Source organism: Pectinophora gossypiella, chromosome 26 (genome assembly GCF_024362695.1).
Source record: "Pectinophora gossypiella chromosome 26, ilPecGoss1.1, whole genome shotgun sequence".
Classification (NCBI taxonomy): domain Eukaryota; kingdom Metazoa; phylum Arthropoda; class Insecta; order Lepidoptera; family Gelechiidae; genus Pectinophora; species Pectinophora gossypiella.
This window is the reverse complement of record NC_065429.1, coordinates 1,774,543-1,797,114: the sequence shown is the minus strand read 5'-3', so window position 1 is coordinate 1,797,114 and position 22,572 is coordinate 1,774,543. Positions and strand designations below refer to the sequence as shown.

General features: G+C 38.9%; 1 protein-coding gene across 1 annotated transcript; it reads left to right on the top strand.

The window, feature by feature from the left end:
• On the top strand, window positions 1–15,232 carry LOC126378290 (uncharacterized). Its single transcript, XM_050026482.1, has 13 exons — window positions 1–79; window positions 338–443; window positions 850–935; window positions 1,318–1,463; window positions 4,024–4,156; window positions 6,089–6,215; window positions 7,858–7,925; window positions 8,352–8,478; window positions 8,571–8,686; window positions 10,140–10,331; window positions 10,682–10,812; window positions 11,798–11,927; window positions 15,174–15,232. Exons 1-13 carry the CDS (start codon window positions 1–3, stop codon window positions 15,230–15,232), a joined length of 1,500 nt encoding a protein of 499 aa, XP_049882439.1.
• The last annotated feature ends 7,340 nt before the right edge of the window (window positions 15,233–22,572 follow it).

Here is a 22,572-nt window from a genome sequence, read left to right as displayed (position 1 = left end):
ATGGATTCGATTTTTGAATTTCTTCTCTTTTGCTTTTTGTGTTTTTCTTTTGGGGCCAGTTACCACGAGCAGTATAGGGGTATGTTATTTTTTTATTTTTCTTTTATTTTTTTATCAGTCTGCCACCAGTTCGAAGATCGTAAGACCATACTGCCTACTCTTCAGTACATTTTCTTTCTGAATAGCTTCAATACGACTACGTACGACTTAGATCTGTCAAAGTACAGAAGCCAGGGTTGTACATCAGCATAATGACGTATCAGTCGACATTAGACCGGTCGATTTTGTTCTATGTAACAGTAGCTATTTGTATGGTAATTGTATGTTTATTTTCCAGTACCTCACGCTTGCACAGATAAATGGGAGTCATACATAATGGACGATAAGGAGTATTTACTTCAGAACCTACCTGTGACTTGGGAGAATGCAAAGATATTGTGCAGGTAAGGTCTCCCTTAAATGAAAGATGATAAAAACTATCTATTCCTCCCATCAGGGGGGTTAAAAAGGCCACATCGATACAATTCATCTAAGAAAGCAATATTGCAATTTGACATTTGCGCATATAAAAGTAAGCGCGCAATGCAAACAAATGTCAAATGCAAAAGCAATATTGCTTTCTTAGAAGCTTTGATGTGGCCATTTTAACCCCCCCAAGTGTCGCTATAACACAATTGACCATTCAAGATCGCGATACGGCTCACCTATCACGTTGGTCTAACAGAGAGCTCGGTGAGGTGTGGGCGGTGTGGGTACTTAGTTCATTTTGCGATGGATGTACTGACTACCCTACTTGTGATATAGTCGTGAGCTCACTTTTTTTTTGTTTATGTATGTTTAAATCGACAGAGGTCACCACAACGGAACTCTAGCGATTCTGGACACCAAAGAAAAAGCTGAATTCTTGGCTGAAGCACTTTCCGAATCACAGTTAAGTAAGTACAAGAATTTATTACTTTTATTTAATTTTTATTTACGTAGTTACATTTAATTTATTTGAAAGAAAGATAAATGTTTTCCGTCGTAAAACTCTAATATTTATTTGTGTTATTTCAATTTGTGGTTTTCCCTTCGCGGGTTGGAAGATCAGGCAGGCAGTCGCTTCTGTAAAAAACCGGACCTGTCAAATCTTCAGGTTAGGTTAGGTCAGGACAATGCTACGGAGATGATGATTTGTGTTTTTTTTTATTATTTTCAATTCTACACTTTTGCCATGAAAATTCCACTTGATATTAACTCTGAATCTTGAGCTGAATCATTGCCCTCAGTATTCGTTAAGGTATCACTAACACTTATTGATACTTAACCAACCCACAGTGATTGAATCCCTCTGGGTGGGTGCGCGGCGGGAGGGCTCTGAGGACCCGCTCGGCTACAGGTGGGACGCGGGCCAGGAACTCCGGAGGACCGCGCTCGACGTGCTCTCCGAGGAGGACAGCGACTTCGCCAAGCATTATCCTCTGGTGAGTGCAGCGTCTGACTGACCTTATACTTCAGGTGGCATTTTCCCACGGAATAGAAGAAAGAGTTTCGAGTTGGAAAGGCCCAAATGCGCATTTTGTATGAGAACCGCCGTCGCCGGTTCAACCCCACTCTCTTTTACTACTACTCCTGCAAACAGAGATAACTACGATATCTCTACTGCTTCTCAAATTCCACAGCCACTTTACCGGCAATGTATATTTTATGTGATAGGCTGCAATTTTATCATTACTTTTCGTAAGATACTGCTTACAAAAGTATTTTTTTTTTGATAAATAGCTGATCATAGTAAGTGTTTTAGCTTTTCTGTGATAAGGAGGGATCTCCTTGCATGATAGTCGATATTCGACTTATTGCCCTGCAGGTTATAATACACAAAACGACCTTTTGATATACTATCGCGGAGCTCCGTGCGTCGTAAAGTTTGCGGACGAGTGGAGTGCAAACTTGAAGTAAGAAATACTTGCTCATACTTGTAATCAGAAATCAGAATCATTTATTCAACGTAATTATCATGGATAAACATGTTGAAGGTCAATGTAACATTTTTGAATTTACGTCATTTCGCAAGGTGCTATGGCTGAGGAGAAGAAATGACAAGAAACTGCAACAGCAACACATCTTTTAAATCAATGAGGGTACATTACAAGTTATTTAATAACCAGAGGAACATATTCAATACCAGACATTTTTATCATTTAGGTAATCATTAATCTTATAATAATGGCGCGCGCATTGCGCTCACTTGGCCCCTCCAACCTTTTTCTTGCATTCCATGTGTTTGCCCCACGACCTGATGTGTGGGGCTTGTGGTAACCGTAGGTTATGGAGTCCATAACGGCCTCCGTGGTCCAGTGGTTGAGCGTTGGGCTCACGATCCGGAGGTTCTGGGGTCGAATCCCGGTGGGGACATATCACAAAAATTACTTTGTGGTCCCTAGTTTGGTTAGGACATTACAGGCTGATCACCTGATTGTCCGAAAGTAAGACGATCCGTGCTTCGGAAGGCACGTTAAGCCGTTGGTCTCGGTTACTACTTACTGATGTAAGTACGTAGTCGTTATATGAGCCATGTCAGGGGCCTTTGGCGGCTCAATAGTAACCCTGACGCCAGGGTTGATGAGGTTGGTAATTCACCTCACAACCCACACGATAAAAGAAGAATGGAGTCCGTGAAGGTAGGTACCAGCTGTCGCGACCTAAATGTAAAAGTTTATTAGATAGTCCGTCTCTGTAATAGGCTACTTGACAACCCAGTCAAATGAGATACTTTTTAGAAACGTCAAAACGAAAGTTTTCTTTAGAGTTTGTATGGGAATACTGTCCTGTGACGTCATCAATAAAAGCGGTCAAACGTCGTACTCATTGTTACTCAATTCATAAATAAAATTCTAAAATAAGTCGAAAAGTAAAATGAGATTGATTTTTGATCACGTTAGACTGGCTTCTATTTCTAGATTAGCATTTTATAATTTATCTTTAACCGAATCTAATACCCAATTTCAATAAGCCATTTGTTTAGGCATCTGTTATGAACACCTGTTACTTTCGGAGGTATGTGACCTAAACTGATTTAATAATTTATCTTTCATCATCATCATCACCAGCCCATTAACGTCCCCACTCCACCGTCCCCACCGGGGCACGGGCCTTCCCTATGGATGGATAGGGAGATCGGGCCTTAAACCACCACGCGGGCCCAGTGCGGATTGGTGGTTATTAACGACTGCTAATGCAACCGGGACCAACGGCTTAACGTGCCTTCCGAAGCACGGAGGAGCTCGAGATGAAAACTTTTTTTTTGTGGTCACCCATCCTATGACCGGCCTTTGCGAATGTTGCTTAACTTCAACAATCGCAGACCGAGCGCGTTTACCGCTGCGCCACCGAGCTCCTCAATATCTATTACAAAGCAAATTTATCTTTAACCCAGTCAAATACCCTTACCCTAACCCTAACATACCTACCGTGGTTGACCATTGTGCTCACGATCCAGAGGTCCCGGGTTCGAATCCCGGTGGGTACAAAATCACAAAAATCACTTTGTCATCCCTAGTTTCTTAGAACATTACAGGCTGATCACCTGATTGTCCAAACGTAAGATGACCCGATTACTCTAGCCATAGAGGCGGCCAATCAGCTCGCGACACTAAACACTTCAGGACTCCGATACCGACCCCACAGGCGCGGTCGACGATTTCCCTCAATCAGCGCTTACCGCTATCGACCCACTAGAGTCCATTAATTCGTTCAAATATTTTGCCTCTCAGACGACGCCGCCGCCGAGGTTCGCGCCCAACTGGGCACCCTCAGGCTTGTTGTCTTAAACGTTGTACCGGGTGAGAGCGTTCAGCGCTCCCCATTTGTCTGGCCAAGTAGTTAATGCCATCTGCGGCAAATCTACAATAAGACACGTTAAAAAAATAAAAAACAAAAAAGGCTCCCCTCAATGAATGAGGATAAAAACTATCTATTTCTCCCATCAGGTGTCGCTACTGTTGAGTTTTCTCAGTTCCCAAATCAAAGATTATCTTCCCCCAGTGGCTGAACCGCACACACATCCCGGTGCCAGAGGGCGGCGCTGACTGCGTGGCCCTGGAGCGGGTGGCACACGACAAGCCTGTGTTCGTCGACCTGCCCTGCCAGCTGCAGCGGGCCTTCGCCTGCGAACGAGGTCGGTGATCTGATGACAACATAACATAAACATCAAGGTGAACTCCGTGGTCCAGTGGTTGAGCGTTGGGCTCGCGATCCGGAGGTCCTGGGTTCGGTCCCCGGACATATCACAAAAAATATTTTGGTTAGGACGTTACAGGCTGATCACCTGACTGTCCGAAAGTAGGATGAGCCGTGCTTCGGAAGGCACGTGAAGTAGTTGGTCCCGGCCATTAGCCGCCACCAACCCGCAGTGGAGCAGTGTGGTTGTGTATGCTCCATATCCCCTTCGATTGCTGATTGAGGGAAGGCTTATGCCCAGCAGTTTTTTTTTATTTATTATTTAATAACAATGGTGCTAATTCCTGTAAATACCATCTAATTTTATTTTAAGTTATATCTGTCATTTTCCTATCCGCCGAAAAGGAAAGGGACGGGTAATCGACAAGCATAAAATTTATGGAACACACGTCAATTTTAAGCACAAATCTAAACCAACCGTCTAAAAAATGTACATCCGTCAATAACCCGGCACTGTTAAGTAGACAGCACGTCAAACGGATTGCATACCAGCGACGTACCTTTTGATTCGCCCGGGTTATTCATTCATTTACTCATTCTTCCTAAAATTAAGAGCTGTGAATCATCCGTCCCTTTCCTTTTCGATGGATATGAAAATGACGGATATAACTTAAAATAAAATTAGGCGGTGTCTGCAGGAATCGGGGCCAATATAAGACCATTTACAATTTTAAAGACATTCGCCAAACTGAAAGACAGTTTGTTGGCGAAATCATGCACTCATTACTTATTTACTTATATCTATTACAGCAAGTTTTAAACTTAATTCTTAAATGCTACAAATCTACCAACTATTCAATATGTTCATCAAATGACTTCAATAAAAACAGCTTTAATTTAGTTTTAAAGATTGGCTTACTACAACATTCGTTTTCGAACTCAATACTATTAAGTATTCTTGGAATATGTATTCCTAAATAAATAACGCTATCTGCCCATCAGACTATTCAGAGGCGGAGTACGGGTTTGAAATAGGCCATCCCACTCGCATCAGCCAGAGTACTGCGGGAGGAAGGCAAGAGGGAAACCACTGCCCTATTGTTCCTTAAAAAGTAGCACGGAGAATGTTACACCGACAAGAGCGTGGCTCTTAAATTAGTGTACAGTGCAATACATTGTTTCATAGGCTAATAACATATTTATAACAGGTAAGGTATAATAAGCCTCTGCAGCCGAACTAGGTGAAACCTGTATCTCAGCATGCAGCGCCTGTTCCCAACGGATAATAACAACTTAGCCAAATAAATTGTCCTTATTTAGTACATACTTGTATAGGTATATAACAATTAAACATTTGAAAAGGAAGATGAAAGGTGTGCGTGTGTGTGAGTGTGTGTGTGTGTGTGTGTGTAGATGAGGCAGGTATATGCTCAATGGACTACAACAGCGCACGAAATTTATAATATATACCATTATCTGGTCAACGAATGACATTGAGCACAGCTTCTGTGCTTTCATAATCCAGGCTTATTAACCACGAAGTAATTTTCTTTTTACATTCTATACTATTCAGGGAGTATATTTGAAGTTCTCTATTAACTCTGTTGTAAAGAAAGGAACCTAGGAAAGCATAAAACTTCTGAATAAAGGAAGTGCGTGCAAAGCATGTTTGCTTACATACAAGGTCCTTGCGTCTTTTAGGTGGAATTTTGGGGTCAAAAGTCAGCTCTTGATGCTTTTTCATAATAATATGTAAGTAATATAAAAAATACGGTCACGAGTAGACGAGTACCAATGTATACACTTTGAAACCATGTCACATTAACTTTTTTGACAAATTGAACCGTATTAAATGTGAAATATGATAGTGCGACAGGGTCCTAAAGTGGGTACATGATATTGCTCATGACTGTATGTGTTGGCCCAACAGATGCCCAGAAGGAGACGGTGGTGAGTGAGCTGAAGAAGGTGAGATGCCGCAGTGGGCTGTACCACGTGTATGATGGCAGCATGGACTGGCATCAGGCAGCTGCCTACTGCGTCATCAACAAGATGAGGTGCATAAATAGAACCGAATGTTCTTTATAAATCCAAACCCCATTGTTTAACTATTGTGTCTGGAAATCTCGGTCTTAAGAGGATATACGTCCCACTGCTGGGCACAGGCCTCCCCTCAATCAATCGGAGGGGGTATGGAGCGTACTCACTACAATTCACGGCACGGTTTTTTGTTACATACATACATACATAAACTCACGCCCGTAATCCCTAATGGGGTGGGCAGAGCCAAAAGAAATCAAAGGCAACTTGCAGCCACTGTTGATACGATGTCGTAAGCTGGATATGATAAACCTTATGGTGACAAGGGATCAGCCTATCGCCCATAACATTAGTCCATCATGTTAGAGGACACAATCCCTCTGTCGGTTTTTACGACATGCCCGGGAAGACAAGCAGCTGAACGTGTTCTATGTTTTTTATTTGCTCCCAGAACAGCATAGAAGCAACGGTTTTTTGTTGGCACGTTCAATTCATTTATTACCAATTGATAAGCGTAATTTGGGTACTGGCAGAATATCAGTGTTGGTGAGAGGTAGATACTCGTACCATACTCTTAGCAACAATATGCTGAGTCAGTCCCATTTCCCTGGGCAGTGTTAGCTACTAGTCACAAATTGTTAATCTTAATTTATGTAAATGCTTTTGGAACCGTCACTGTTTTGGGAATAAAGTTATTCTATTCTACTCCACCACGCTGCTCCACTGCGGGTTGGTGGATGTATTTTTACGGCCGGGACCCACAGAATCAACTTATTTTCCCAGACAATCAGGTGATTCAAGCCTGTAAAGTCCTTACCAAACAAAGGACCTCACAAAGTGTTTTCGACAATGTCCCCATCGGGAATCGAACCCGGACCTCCAGATCGTAACACTAACGCTCTAACCACTAGACCAAGAAAGCTGTAAGATGAGGTATGAACCACTGAATATTGAGAAAGGAATGTTAAGTTGGTTTGGACACAGAGCGGATGAAGGATAATAGGATTACGAAAGCGGTATATAAAGCGAAGGTTGATGGTAGGGCTGGCAGAGGAAGACCTAGAAGGACGTACATTGACCAAATTGACACTTGATAAACTAAAAATGTGTTTTAAATATTAATTTTGACACGATATTTTTGTAGAATTAAATTTTAATGTTGTGGATTTTAGAATGTATAAGTTTTGAATGCATGCCAATTGTTGTGAGATTATTATATTTTTATTGTAAGTAAATTAATATTTGCACGCCTACAAGTAGGCTGAATACACTTAGAACATTACATATTAAGACCATTTTACTGTGTTCATAGGAGCTCGGTGGCGCAGCGGTAAACGCGCTCGGTCTGCGATTGTTGAAGTTAAGCAACTTTCGCAAAGGCCGGCCATAGGATGGGTGACCACAAAAAAAAAGTTTTCATCTCGAGCTCCTCCGTGCTTCGGATGGCACGTTAAGCCGTTGGTCCCGGCTGCAATAGCAGTCGTTAATAACCATCAATCCGCACTGGGCCCGCGTGATGGTTTAAGGCCCGATTTCCCTATCCATCCATAGGGAAGGCTCGTGCCCCAGCAGTGGGAACGTTAATGGGCTGATGATGATGATGACTGTGTTCATACAAATAAATGATCTAACTTTTTAATCATTATTTTTGATTCGCAGTCTAGCCAACATAGCGTCGATGCGGTGTCTCAAGAAGTTAGGCGTGTCCATGCTAAAAACTCGCCCCAGTGAGTATTGTAACGGTAGCTATTCGGTTCCACTTCTTATTCAATTTGCACTGCTTTCTGCAAAGCTAGGCGTCTATAGCGTCAAGGGCCTTAGCCAAATTGCTAAAGATACGTAAAACGATAGTTATTAAATAAAAGAATTTTATTATTTATTTATTTTTATTTTTGATTTTTGTGATATGTCCCCACCGGGATTCGAACCTGGGACCTCCGGATTGTGAGCTCAACGCTCCACTACTGGACCACAGAGGCCGTTAATTCGATGATGTTTTCGTGTAAACCCATGACGCATGGTGAAACACGCTGCTGCCGCGCATACCTGCGCCTGCGCAGCTACTGCTTTTGTGCCTACGCCTTAAACCATTGAGTTAAGTCATTAATTTGTGTTACTTAAATGTCTTCTGATCACTCCCCTCTGTTGTCCAGGTATCGAAAACGCGTGGGTTGGTGCCCGAGGCTCCCTGGGTCGCTGGTGGTGGGTGGATACAGGTCTAAGCATCTTCCAAACATCGCCGTACAGCGACGCTGCGCCTGGGACCTGGCCGCCTTTGAGGTACTGGGGGTTAAAATGGCCACATCGAAGCAATTCATCTAAGAAAGCAATATGATAATTAACAGAGTATAAACCTATTGTGTTCTATCCAGGGACAGAGTAAATTTGAAACCCAACGGCTGCCTCCAACTGGACAGGCACGCTACCCACCCCCCTGTGTTCCTAGAGGCGCGATGTGAGAGGAAAATGCAGTTTATTTGCTATCAGAGTAAGTATATAACTATTTTCATGTATAATAAAAAATAAATCTTTATTGCAAGTAACCATTGACACTACATATGTGTTAGTAAATAACTTATTTCTAGTGTTAGTATAAAATTAAAATAACATACAATAGCAAAAACTTATAATACATTTGGGCGCGTGCAATTCACTGCAGCGACGCAATTATGACTCTCATCCCCAATCGAACAGAGAGCAAGGTTGGGGCTGTCCCGTACGCGGCGCACCAGTGATGCGCCCCTCAGGTTGGATTTGTAAGAAAAAACAAATCTTCCTAGCGTTATCCTGTTTCTACAGGGTCCGCTTACCTAACCTGAAGATTTCACAGGTCCGGTTTTTAAAGCGACTGCCTGTCTGACCTTCCAACCCGCGAAGGGAAAACCAGCCCAATACAGAGGTCACCTCCGAAACGTATTTCTCGGGAATGTACGTATGTTGCCTCGCGATGTTTTCCTTCACCGCTGAGCACGTGATAATAATTTATGATTCGAATATGAATTCGAAAATCATTGGTTTAGGCCTATACTAGGATTCGGACCAGTAACGTTTTTCCAACAGCGCGGCTCTCGTAAGGAAAAACAAAACAGGATGAAGATAAAAGCAGTAAAAAACCCAGTAAAATTTGACCTTTTCAATTAAAATGAAATGAATGAAATTCTTAAAATAATTTGCTTTAAAAGTGGATTGTTTTGTTTTTTTTTTTATTTATTAAGACTGCAAGGTAATTCCATCTTATTGCCACTCAGTCACGTCTTCTTAATGACAAACGAAAGGCCGTCTGAATTTGAGTATCTTTGGAGTCTCTTTAATAATAATATTAGGATGTTTTGGTATGCTCCATACCCCCTCCGGTTGATTGAGGGGAGGCCTGTGCTCAGCAGTGGGACGTATATAGGCTATTTATGTTTATGTACCTATAAGGTTTTGCAGCTACTTTTCTCGGCTGTATAGCCGCAGGTTTTAAGAAGCTGCAGTAGTATTAGGCGGATGAGACGTTCGAAAAATATGTTTATGTAAAAGTTTACGATTCAAAGTGTAAACTATTACATACCTATATTTTTGAGTTTAAGTTTGCGTACCAACCTTCTTTATGGCCTCCGCTGTCCAGTGCTTGAGCGTTGAGCTCACGATCTGGAGGTCCCGGGTTCGAATTAGGGACCTAGCACAAAAATCACTGTGGCCTAGTTTGGTTAGGATATTACAGGCTAATCATCCGATTGTTGGAAAGTAAGATGAGCCGTGTTTCCGAAGGCATGTTAAGCCGTTGGTCCCAGTAGGTAAGTACTTAAAGATGTAAGATATGTCCCCTCGGGGATTCGAACCCGGGACCTCCAGACCGTGAGCCAACATTCAAACACAGGACTACAGAGCCCATAAACACGGAGTCTAAATAATAATTAAGGCTTATAATTTAATAAAATCAGGATCGAACGATACAGGCACACCATTGCTGCGGTCGTCTACAGCGCTACCTAGCGACGAAAACTATTACTACGTGTTGGTTCGACAAGCTTTGCCCTGGCAGAATGCATACGACAACTGCATAAATATGAAGGGAACACTCGCTTCTATGGACACTAGCGACATGTTCATCCAGCTCTTGCTTATTATGGGAGAAAATAAGGACGAACGTACGTATTTTTATTGTTTTTCTCTTATGAATAAAATAATTATAATAAAAATGCGCCATCTTGTATCCAATAGGAGTACTACAAAACACAACGCCATCTTACGGCTAGTAGCAACACTAAAAATTAATAGCGCCATCTTTAATCTGTTAAAGTAACTAAAAGTTGTATAAAAATGCCAGCAGATGTCACTCTATCTAGTTCTCCAAAATGCTAATAGATGGCATAGTGCTCATTCATTTTTATATCACTAGATGTCACTACAAGAAAATTATGGCGCGAATTTGGTAAACAATTTTTATTTTGGGATATTTTATTCTCGTATTGATTCAGTTTTCGTATGGTTTTTATAGCTGTGGACCACATATGGGTGTCGGGGCGTTTAAATAACACCGATTCCTCTGTCCTCGCCTGGTACAATCCGACGAATAACAAAAAGATACAGGACGCGAAAGCTATTGGTGACGCTAATTCTGCCACATTTGTACGTATTTTCTAAAATAATTAAACATACACACATAAACTCACGCCTATTTCCCACCGGGGCAAGTACCGGCTATGGAATTCCATTTGCTTCCATCCTGACACTCTTCTCTTGCTTCCTCCACGTTCATCAGTCCTTTCATACACCCACACCGGTTCAGAGTAGATCGTACAAAAATTTTTCTAAGGACATCTCATAAAATAATTATGATTATCAAGATGGTGAATTCGTATTGAAAAAGTATTGTATTTTCAGTGTACCTACACATACCTATCAATGTTTCATACCTTTCTTTTTTATTTATACTTCAAAAAGTATAAATAAACAATATATTTGTTCCCGGCCCGCCATTTTGACATAATATTCACACATTTCACTAAGTATTTATTATGATATATCTAGGTGGAATAATATCTAATCGTTTTGCGAAATAATCTTTAATGTCGTTAGTCATATTGCTACGTAGACAATCTGAGACCAACCCACATAGTCATCTTTGGACTTCGTACCAAAACTGGCTTCAACTGATTACTTGCGACTCTCACCATAATATTAGAAATCCCGGTATGCTCAAAACTGACAGCTAGCATTTCAAGGTTAGCCCAGCTGACGTCACCCGACGCTGCGTTGCCATTTCGTAAAAAATAAATTACCCACGTCCAATGTTTTTAATTTACTTTGCAAGGAAATTTTGTACTTTTAGTAAAAGATTTACGAACAGTTTTAATGATTTTTATATGTGTGACAAATAATAGTAATTATTAAATACATTAGTCAGTAATTCGCTTAATTTACAATAACAGAATTTACGTCCTTGGAATGTTGGAGATAACAATTGAATAGTAACACTTACGTCATCAATTGGCTAGCAATGGCGGCTTGTCATAGGATTGAGCATACCTGGTCTTCTTATACCATGACTCTGACCACTCACCCGACTCGTCACAGGCATCAGATTGTGTATGTACTAACCACTATTTCTCAGGTACCTCCCTGGCTAGACGAGGAGTTCACGATGGACAGTCCATGCCTGAACCTCGACCGCCAGGACCACCTCAAGGGGCTGGTGTACGGGCTGCCCTGCGACGTGCTGCAGTATTCCATCTGTATAATCGGTGAGGCTTGGGTTTGTTACAGTCAGTTTACGTCCTCCGTGGTCCGGTGGTTGAGCGTTGAGATCGCGATACATATCCCAAAAATTTTGTGATTCCCAGTTTGGTTAGGAGTAGTACATACAAGTTAATCACCCGAATGACCGTAAGTAAGATGATCAGAGCTTCAAAAGGCACGTTAAGCCACCTCACAATGCACACGATAGAAGCCAGTCCGTGTTTGACAGTTTTTCATCAATCCAGTTTCTAAGACCACTTTGACTGATAGGAAACTGATACTTGTATTCTAAGATGTTCACTGGAACTTTCCTCGACTACGTCAGTTGAGGAGACCTCAAGGAAGACGAGTTTACTCCAGTGAGGTTGAGCGGAGGCATGACGTCATTATTTTCGTATTATTATGTTGGCAGTATGACATGCTCGACTCCAGTGAGTAAAATCCTCAAGCAAACGTAAATGTTAACATAAAATACCAAAAAATATAGTAAAGTAAAATTTTAAGTGATGTTATTGTCTTGTCTTTGTGTGTGGCGTCCTTTTATAATAAACATTTTTTTTTCTGTAGCCTAATTAATGTCCCACTGGGCAAAGGCTCCCTTCTCTTTCCAGCCCTCCCTGTCTTGGGCATCGTTCTGCCAAGCGTGCAGGAAGGCGTCCAGCTCGTCCCATTCTTTTTTATTGTAAAAGCTCAGCTGACGCCGAGTTGAGGATACACTTACTACCATTACTAGGTACTAACGGCCTCCGTGGTCCAGTGGTTGAGCGTTGTGCTCACGATCCGGAGGTCCCGGGTTCGAATCAATTCAATTCAAAACAATTTATTTCGGATAATACGTATACATCCATAATTTGTTAGTAACAATGCACTTACTTACTGAATCCCGGTGGGGACAAATCACAAAAATCACTTTGTGATCCCTAGTTTGGTTAGGACATTACAGGCTGATCACCTGATTGTCCAAAAAGTAAGATGATCCGTGCTTCGGAAGGCACGTTAAGCCGTTGGTCCCGGTTACTACTTACTGATGTAAGTACGTAGTAGTCACATGAGTCATGTCAGGGGCCTATGGCGGCTCAATAATAACCCTGACACCAGGGTTGATGCGGTTGGTAATCCATCTCACAACCCACACGATAGAAAATACGATAGAAGATTACTAGGTACTTATTTTCCTGATCATATTTTCCAGAAAAAACCGTGCATCAGACCACTTCGAGCAACGTGACTGCAGGCAATGCGGGTGCTGGGTACGATTCAGACTAATACCATCACCAACATACTCACTGCACTCGGGTAGTTCTCCGACCATGGTCTATCTAACATTTATTTATTTAAGTACACATACAGCAATACTTGTGAAACTTTTACAGACTGCATTATAAATAGAAAGAAAAAAATATGTAAAAAAATATAAAAAAATGATTATTAAAAATAAATTATAATCTCATTACCATTAACGCAAAAATATCCTAAAATCCTTGAATATATCCAATAAGAACTTACGTAAAAAAATCTGAAACGAAAAAGAACTTACAAAAAAAATCCACCTGGATATTTTCAAAACATAGGGCAACACGGACCTCAGCGGACCAAAAGAACAGCGGAACAAAAATAAGAAAATACAAAAAACAAAAAAAGTCTTTGCAGATATAGAACTTGCGGAAGTTGGCGACATAATAATATAGGTATAAGTCGTGATGTCAGAAGGTCAAAATAGGTACTTATATCATAAAGAAAATACAAAAACCAAAAAAGATTCGACACTGTTGCAAGTGCCATGATCACGGGATGACTGATGAGGTTGGAGCGGAGTAGGTAGATCCATAATATTCTACGAGCAGACAGACATATCATAAATTATGGATCTACCTACTCCACCACTCCAATCTCATCAGTCATCCCGTGATCATGGCACTTGCAACAGTGTCGAAATATTGGGAGTCTCATATCCCTGCTTTAAACGCGGTAAGAACCCCGTTATTGTGTTTTAATTATAATGTATTTTTTCTGCAAAGGCGCTTAAGTACGTGTTTTAAGCTAGAGCAGCACGAGCTGCCGTTCCATGGACCAATTCTGGCAGATTAAAAACTATCTCTATATTTGTTCTTATTTTTTTTTAATTTCAAATTAAATGGAATTAAGTAGATATTCATAATTAACAGTACATCTCATCATCATCACTCATAAACTCACGTCTATTTCCCTTTGAATTTTACTTTTTTATACCTACCTACTTATTTATAAAGTCCTACACTTCCCTAAAATACCTACCACTCTGTTCCATCGTTGTAATCTGCACAAAAAATAAATAAATTGTCTTCCATTCTTGGTGTTTTCTTTCTCTATCTTCGTGGGTATCATCCATCATAGCATCATCCATCACCTCTATTTGTTGCCACATCAACTGAAGAAGACTAGCGGGCTTAGCACCGTAAGCGCGCGACTCTTTCTCGCCTCGACATACGTCACCCGTCACTCTCTCACAGTACAGCACAGAAAGAGACAGACGATCTCTGTCGAGGTGAGATAGAGTCGTGTGTTTACGGTGCTAACCCCGCAGGTATGCTCAAAACTGACAGCTAGCATTTCAAGGTTAGCCTACCTGACATCATCCCACCCAGCGTTGCCATTTCGTAAAAAATAAATTACCCACGTTCAATGATTTTAAAATACTTTGCAAGGAAATTTTGTACTTTTAGTAAAAGATTTACGTACAGTTGTAATGATTTTTTATAAATGTGACAAATAATAAATAAAATTTACGTCCTTGGAATGTTGGAGACACCTATTTAATGGTAACACTTACGTCATCAATGGGCTAGCAATGGCGGCTTGTCATAGGTTGAGCATACCTAGTCTTCTTATACCATGCATAGTACAGTAGGGTCATAGAATAAGGAATAATTAGGGTAGTTAAACCCAAAAATATTCAGGAATCTTTTGACTTCTATAAAAATATCCAGTTAGCATTTATGTATGTCTTCAACTTAACTACGTACCTTACTAAGTTCTAGGATGGTAATAATATTCATGTAAGTACCCACAGTGAACCTTAGGTTGTTGCCAATTTTGTGAACACGCAGGTTGTGCCGATGTTTTTGGTCACTTAGAGTGTTACTATCTATTGGGCCACCTTGAATGTGCCTAATTATTGGACATTCTTTCTTAGATGAATAGCTTCGATGTTGCACGCTGTTTCCCTACTTTATTATGACGTCATATAATAAATTGCTTCTTTATATTTTCAGGCCCAAGCCCCCGCAAGCTGTCTTCCCAAGCCACCCCAATGTCCCCAACATCCCCGTGATAAAAGTCCAACGCGACAACACAAAATGACGACACAGTGTTCATGTTGCAAACACAAATTGAAGTGGGAGAAAGCAAAGAAGACATTAAGAATAACTTAGTTTTTATTGTTTAAACATTATTATTTAATAGGTATTCCCGTCAACGTGAACGCATCTATAAACAATATTCACTGAAGGCAACACTGATGACGTTCTTCCGGTTCAGGCGGTCTATATCCTCTATGGTCTCTGTCTATAACAATTCGCTTGCCTACAAAAATGTAATGTACGTTATAACAATACAACAAGTCAATTAACAATCCCTCTCAAGAAAACGAACCTTTCAAGTGAACCCATCAACGAGCAAAATCGTCAAAACAGTAAACCCACGCCGGAGCTACTGCAGAGCCGACAATAGGCACTAGATTAAAACTTTGGGTATTATTTACTATTGTTTTCATTTCACCACACTCCTTTTTCATAATAACAACAGCGTCTGCATGACAACTGCGCCGCGCTGAACGCGATTTATAGAGCTTCGACCAATAAACGCAGCGAAAGCTATCTACGTAGATTAAATGTCGTATGGCTATTGGTTGAAACCCAACTACTACTACTACACAGTAGTGTAGTAGTACTACTGCTGTACTATGCTCTGATCGGTACCCCGCTAGCCATATTCACGGCTGCTTGAAGACTGCATTATTGAGTGTGGCGCCATCTGTTGCATGTGGGCGGAACTAGGTGACCAACTAGTTGGGTCCGCTACACTCGATATACATAATTTGCACGGAGATTTGTCATTGGCACATCGCTAGCCGCGGAAGACAGAAGCAAAAAAAAAATTTGCACCGAGCGGTGGCCATGCCGCGACAGCTGGATTGCATAATATGCGGTTGGTATTCGGTATACTTATTCGGCACGAAAATCTTATAATCTAAATCCGAATAGTTTGGCCGAATATTTATCATGTTCGGTAATAATCAAACCGAATAATATTCGGTAGTGTTGCAGGATAACCAACTGTATATCGATTATTTTCTAAGCCCCTAAATAATCTAAATATCGAAATGCATATCGATACTATCGATATTGAAAATTCTACAATAATAAATAGATTATAATCTAATAATTGTTCGATATAATAGATTACATCGATAATATCGATTGTCAAATAATTGCAACACTATCAGTTAATCGATTATTGCAATATATTCGATTATATTGTAATAATCTTAAGATACTATCAATAGGCATATCGATATTTAGATTATTTAGGTGTAAATAATCGATTCTACGGCAACACTAATATTCGGTATTCGGTTACTAATATCTTATTCAAACAAAAAAGTTGTATCTCAGTAATATGGCGAAATTAAAAAATATTTAAGTAGCTGCTACTTTGAGACAAAAAAAAATATTTTTTTCTTTGGCTTTAATACTGAGTTACACCATTTCTGTCACAAGTTATTTAGTAAATATAAAGGGCTATGAACCTTTCTGGCATATCTCAGTGGCGCCACCTAGCGGATTTTTTAAAACTGCGGCGCACGATGAAACCTGTGCAAATCGATAGGAGACACTTGTCTGAACAAAAAAGCTTTAATGGACCTATGCTCTAAAGTGTCACGTTTTCAAGATATCTAGCTTGAAAGTTACGAAAAGTGTCGTATGGATAAATCGATTTTACTCTTTATCTATATACAATCGTAATATAGTGACAAAGTGATTGATTATACATGAAACATTATTTAATATACAACATATTTATCTTATTGAAAAAATGAAATTAATAAATTTTTGCAACAACATTAATGGTTTTTGTCTTTGCTACATTATATAGGAAGTACATAGGTACTTAACTGTGCACACCTTATCTAAGGTTACTAATTGCAAACTGAGTTTATCAGTTTGTGTTATGTATGATATAGGCGTCATTTACTCCTTAACTTGATTTTACTTGACACAACGACAGGATCTAATGAAATATAAAATAAAGTTTACATTTTTATATACGCAATGCGTTTAGTGCGGCATCATTAGTACTCGTTAAAAAGCAGAATTCTCGAAGTTTAAGAAATCTGTGTAAGAGAAACGTGTACTTATTAACTGCCATTTTGCTTTCTCGTTTAATTCCAGGAACTGCGAAAATGGAGGTCCTTTGTTTAAAGTTGCACGAATTTCTATTATTTCGGCGGAATCAAGAAGGATAGCGAATAACCATACAATAAGTGTGAGTGAGACAACATCATACAATAAATACAATAGGACGATTGGCAGCCGGGTGAACTTTCAGTCAGTTTGCCACTTTCATCTTCAACGTGCGCACGCGCTTTTCTCTGTTCTGAGACTCTATCCTGTTCATTCTGTTGTATTTGTTACCACTGTTGAGTTTGTTAATATTCCTCTTGAGTTTGTTAGTATTTTTGTTGACTTTGTTAGTGTTATTGTTGAATTTGTTGTTGTTGTCTTGGCAAGATGTCCAGTCATGTTGGTGCCAGGCAATGTTTTTTGCTGTGGTGTAAGCACTGTTCGTGGCCCGCGCCGAAGATCTCGGCGTCCTATACAGTCTTACTTGACAACTGAAGATTATATTGCTAGGCACCCCAACATCCTGAATTATGCTCGCCACTTATTTGACGATCGAGAGCTAAGTAATCTTATTTGAACATTGCAAAAATTAAAAATCTCAGTATGCAGTGTATCTGGTATCTATATTATAGTCCCTGGTCAGTATAATACATAAAATGACAATGTATAATTCGGCTCGTTTCTCAATCGTGCTTTTCATAATCGAAATGACATATGAAAAAAAATCGTGTATGGAAATAATATATCCTACTTTATCGAAGCTCTCATTATGTAGCGTCTTAGACGAAGTGTAATCAACGCAAAACATTTTTAACAGAAAGTCGTCAACTTATCTCTATTATAATTAGCCAGAGATAGCTCTTACGCCAAGCGTATCACTTGTGTACCAGACTTACGCTTTCAATACATTTTATAGCCAACTATTACCACTTAATTATGTATAATAAATGATATTTGCATTTTTTTGTAACAGTAGAGAGTAATCAGTTCATATTAATGCAAGCACAACGGTAAGGCTGTTTTTTCATCTGACATGTGCTACGTTGCTAGGTTTAATATCCACCAATCAGATAATTGGGTCTGATTCTGATCGGCACAATGAACCCGATTGTAGGGTATGCAACGTAGCATCTAGCATGTTACTGGTGGAAACGCAGTCTAAATGTGACGTACTTACTTCATTATTGATGGAACAGTATTCTTATCGTTTCCAGCTAACTACGCAATACCGAATATGCCACATTTAAAAGAGGAAGTGAGGATTGCTTGCGCCCTAATAAATGCCTTCGGAAAACGGGTGACAGATCACCCACTTGTAAATGAAATAATCAACGATATATACCTTAAGCACGACGCCCCAAACTATCTATGCGAGTTTGTAATACAAAACAATTTAAATCAACGCAGAGCCGCTTTCCAAGCTATAAACTCAAGTGAAGGCTTTCAACAGTTTCCCATCTTATCATATGAGGATCTGTTGATAATGTCTCTGGGGCCGTATCAAGTGACGCAGGCAAGAAGCTACTATGGCGAACACCTAAAAGAAAACGGAACGTTTTTCATTGAAGTGTATGAAGATTTTGAAGTTGACTATAATTTAAATCAATACAACATAGTACTTTCTGATCCTTGGCTGACAAGAGCTAAAATACTCTCGAGGCACCAGAGCAACAGAATTTATTTTGTATATATCTTGCTAAATAATAGTTTGAAAAACAGAAATAAACTTGTCGGTCACTATTGCAGCTGTATAGTTGGAAAACGGACACTCGGGTGCTGTGCTCATGTCATGTGCATAGTTTGGTATATGGGATGGGCTCGGCACCAAGAAATTCAACCCCCTGCTGCCTTTTTAGATCAAGTTATTATTTCTGATGAAGAAGAAGATTGATTATTCAAGAAGACTGATATTCATTATCCTAATAGGTACGAATTTGTATAAAAAAAGCCTATTTGTTATAAGTATATACACTGTATGTATTCAATAACAATTAGTATTGATTTCATTTTTAAGCAAAATATAAATAACTATATGACTACTTTTACGATGTTTTATTTCATACTTATAAAAACACAACTAAGAAAATCGTTGAATAATTGAACAATGTGTTCATGTAATATGATTGTTATGAACTAAACAGCTTAAGGTCCCGTTGCATTGAAGGCACACACCCCATTGGTGTGTCTATACGAACTAGGTATATTCCATACACTGCTGTAAAGTAAAGTAGTCCTAAAAGCGAATTTTCACACCCCACCTGCTTTCACTGTGATTAGACATTTAAGCTGCCTTTCATTGAATAAACATAAAAACTCAAAAACTGTGAAATTGTTAGACAATCATAGCAAATAACTTTGAGCGTGATTACCACGAGAATAAGTCATGAGCTGTACATCTCACGACTCGTTTCTGGATTTCTTTTAAGTTATACATAAAAGTAAGTTATAGATATTTATTTTATCTATTTTCTATTTATTTATTTTTCAATAAAGTAAAATGTTGTATATTAAACACTAATATTCCATGCATAATCACTTAGTCACTATATTCCAATTGCATATAAAAGTAAAATCGATTTGTTCATACAACACTTTTCGGAACTTTCAAGCTAAATATCTTGAAAACGTGACGCTTTAGAGCATAGGTTCATTAAAGCTTTTTTGTGCAGAAAAGTGCCCCCTATCGATATGCACAGGTTTCATCGTGCGCCGCAGTTTTAAAAAATCCGCTAGGTGGCGCCACCAGGCTATGCCAGCCTCCATAGTGAAATGTTCAATGCCCTTTGTTTAAAACATGGTAACTTCAGTATTTTGCACATTTAGAGGGTCACAAGGAGACTTAATAAATGATGAAGTAATATGTGCAATTGTAAGGATAAAAAGGTCCCTGGGCAAAAAAATATTGGGAAACATTTAAAACTAGCAAATTTTAAAAATAGTGCTGTCCTTTACTTACAATAAGGGTTAGAAAGAGATAGAGCTATTTGGAACTGGCAAAATAAATTAAAATTAAGTTTGTGATTACCTACCAAAATAGGCATCCAAGTTTACTTATGCTACTAATAACAATAAATTGGCCCCGATTCCTGCAGACACCGCCTAATTTTCTTTTAAGTTATATCCGTCATTTTCATATCCGTCGAAAAGGAAAGGGACGGATGATTCACAGCTCTTAATTTTAGGAAGAATGAGTAAATTAATGTGTCGGGTTATTGACTGACGTAAAATTTTTAGACGGTTGGTTTAGATTTGTGCTTAAAATTGACGTGTGTTCCATAAATTTTATGCTTGTCGATTACCCGTCCCTTTCCTTTTCGGCGGATAAGAAAATGACAGATATAACTTAAAATAAAATTAGATGGTATTTACAGGAATTAGCACCATTATGGTGTTAACAGAGAATGTTCCTTCCACAAATTGACCCTTGGGAAAGTTTTTAAAAAGTTTCAAGTATAAGATAATTTTAGTCTGAATTTTTTTATATAATTAAATAAGGAATTAGGACTCCTAATAAGGCCCCATTTGTAACACGGGTCATTTTACAAAAAGTTCCATTTGCAATTAAAAACATGTTTCATTTTCTCAAATGAGAATACACAAGGCAATGGTACACAAACATACAGCCTTATCTGCAGTTTCAAGATCTTTTCTAAGAAACAAAAGCTACTAAACTTTATTTGTTTCTTTGTCCATTTGCCTTTATTTAATATTATTTAAAACATCTACCCACTGCGAGTTAACCTTGCTAAGTTGCTTGCAGTTCTCGTTCATGGCTGCTAGGTTCTTCTTGAAGGCTCTCAGGTGCTCCAGGTATGCCCTGAGGCTAATGTTCAGGGTTTTCACTGAGTCCAGCTCGATTTTCAGGTCTGACGTAAGTTTCTGTAAATGGAGTTTTTATACTGTACTGTAGGCTTGAATACTGATAATTTACTTACTTTGGCAAAGGGGATTTTTATACCTATTTAAAAAAAAAGAGGAAGGTATAATTCCTTTATTTTTGCCCGTACTGGACAGGCACAGGGAACCCCATATAAATCTAAACGGTAATTCCTTTCATGATGCACTGGGAGTGCATACAAAAGCTGAATGTTCAGCTGCGTATTTTCCCAGACATGTCGTGAAATGAAAACTGACTCGAGGGATTGTGTCCTTGTTAATATGATGGCCCTTTTCATTATACTAATCATCATACTCCAACTTAGGATTTCGGAATAAAAGCTAATAATAATAATAATAATATCTTTTATTTTTGTACCATTAAAGCCTTAAATATATGACAATATTTGTTTACATTTATAAATACGTGTTTACATTTATTATACGTGTCACGGCTGTGACATAATTGCTATGAGTCGGCTGTTATCCCTAAAAGTTTTAAAACTGAGCTAAGGATACCAGCTACCATCCAAAAGTTGTATGCAAAAGCCAAAAGCTGCAAATTGTATTCAGATTGCTTGTGGCTGGGACCTCACATTCGGGATTAAATACGGACGTGAATTTATGTATTTATATATGTAGGTATTTAATTTAAAAACACTTCACAACCCTAGAGAAAGTTATGACTAAGATCCTTAGGAAAATCTAAAGCAGAACAGCCTAGTATTATTTTATTTGGCTTTACCTCTGTGTGCGCCTCCCGTTTTGAGGAAGTTACCGAAACATTGGACATATTCAATGTTTTAAATTACTTCAATTAGTGAAAATCAGTGATTTTACTTTTAAACACGACCGGCCGACCGTTTGTTTTGACTTTTAATTGAAAATTTAAATGGTTGTTCGTTTCAAATCAATTGTTTAATATGACACATGGTTTTACAAGTTTTATTTATGTGGGCATTGATTTTTAATCTCTAAAACCATATTAATAGACTTAATTATTAGGATTTAAATAATTTAAGAAATCTTGCTCTATCATCCTACATTTATTTAAAAATCAAACGGTAAGCTTAGTAAAATGACGATGAAACGAATATAGGTTTCCAATCCCAATCCAAAAGTCAAACTTTGCGTTTTGTTTGTAATATGTTTTTTATTTATTTCTTTATCTAAGTTATAAAATAAGGCCGAATAATATGTTTTTGAATAAAACAAAATTTATTTTTTTCATAAGCATACACTACATTTCTGAAAATATATCTTCTATTTTTAATTTTATTTCATGTTAATTATTTTCTATTTATCGACCACGCCAAGCGCATTCTAAACGCATGCGCAGTAGACTAGAAGCGCCATCTGATAAAAAAATAGAGAAACTTAAAAGAAACGCCGC

Bases quoted from the DNA above. Each gene is read 5' to 3' on its own strand.
- LOC126378290 (XM_050026482.1), top strand. From the start codon at position 1: ATGGATTCGATTTTTGAATTTCTTCTCTTTTGCTTTTTGTGTTTTTCT. The intron at 444-849 runs GTAAGGTCTCCC...TTAAATCGACAG, and splicing joins AATGCAAAGATATTGTGCAG to AGGTCACCACAACGGAACTC. The intron at 936-1,317 runs GTAAGTACAAGA...ACCAACCCACAG, and splicing joins ACTTTCCGAATCACAGTTAA to TGATTGAATCCCTCTGGGTG.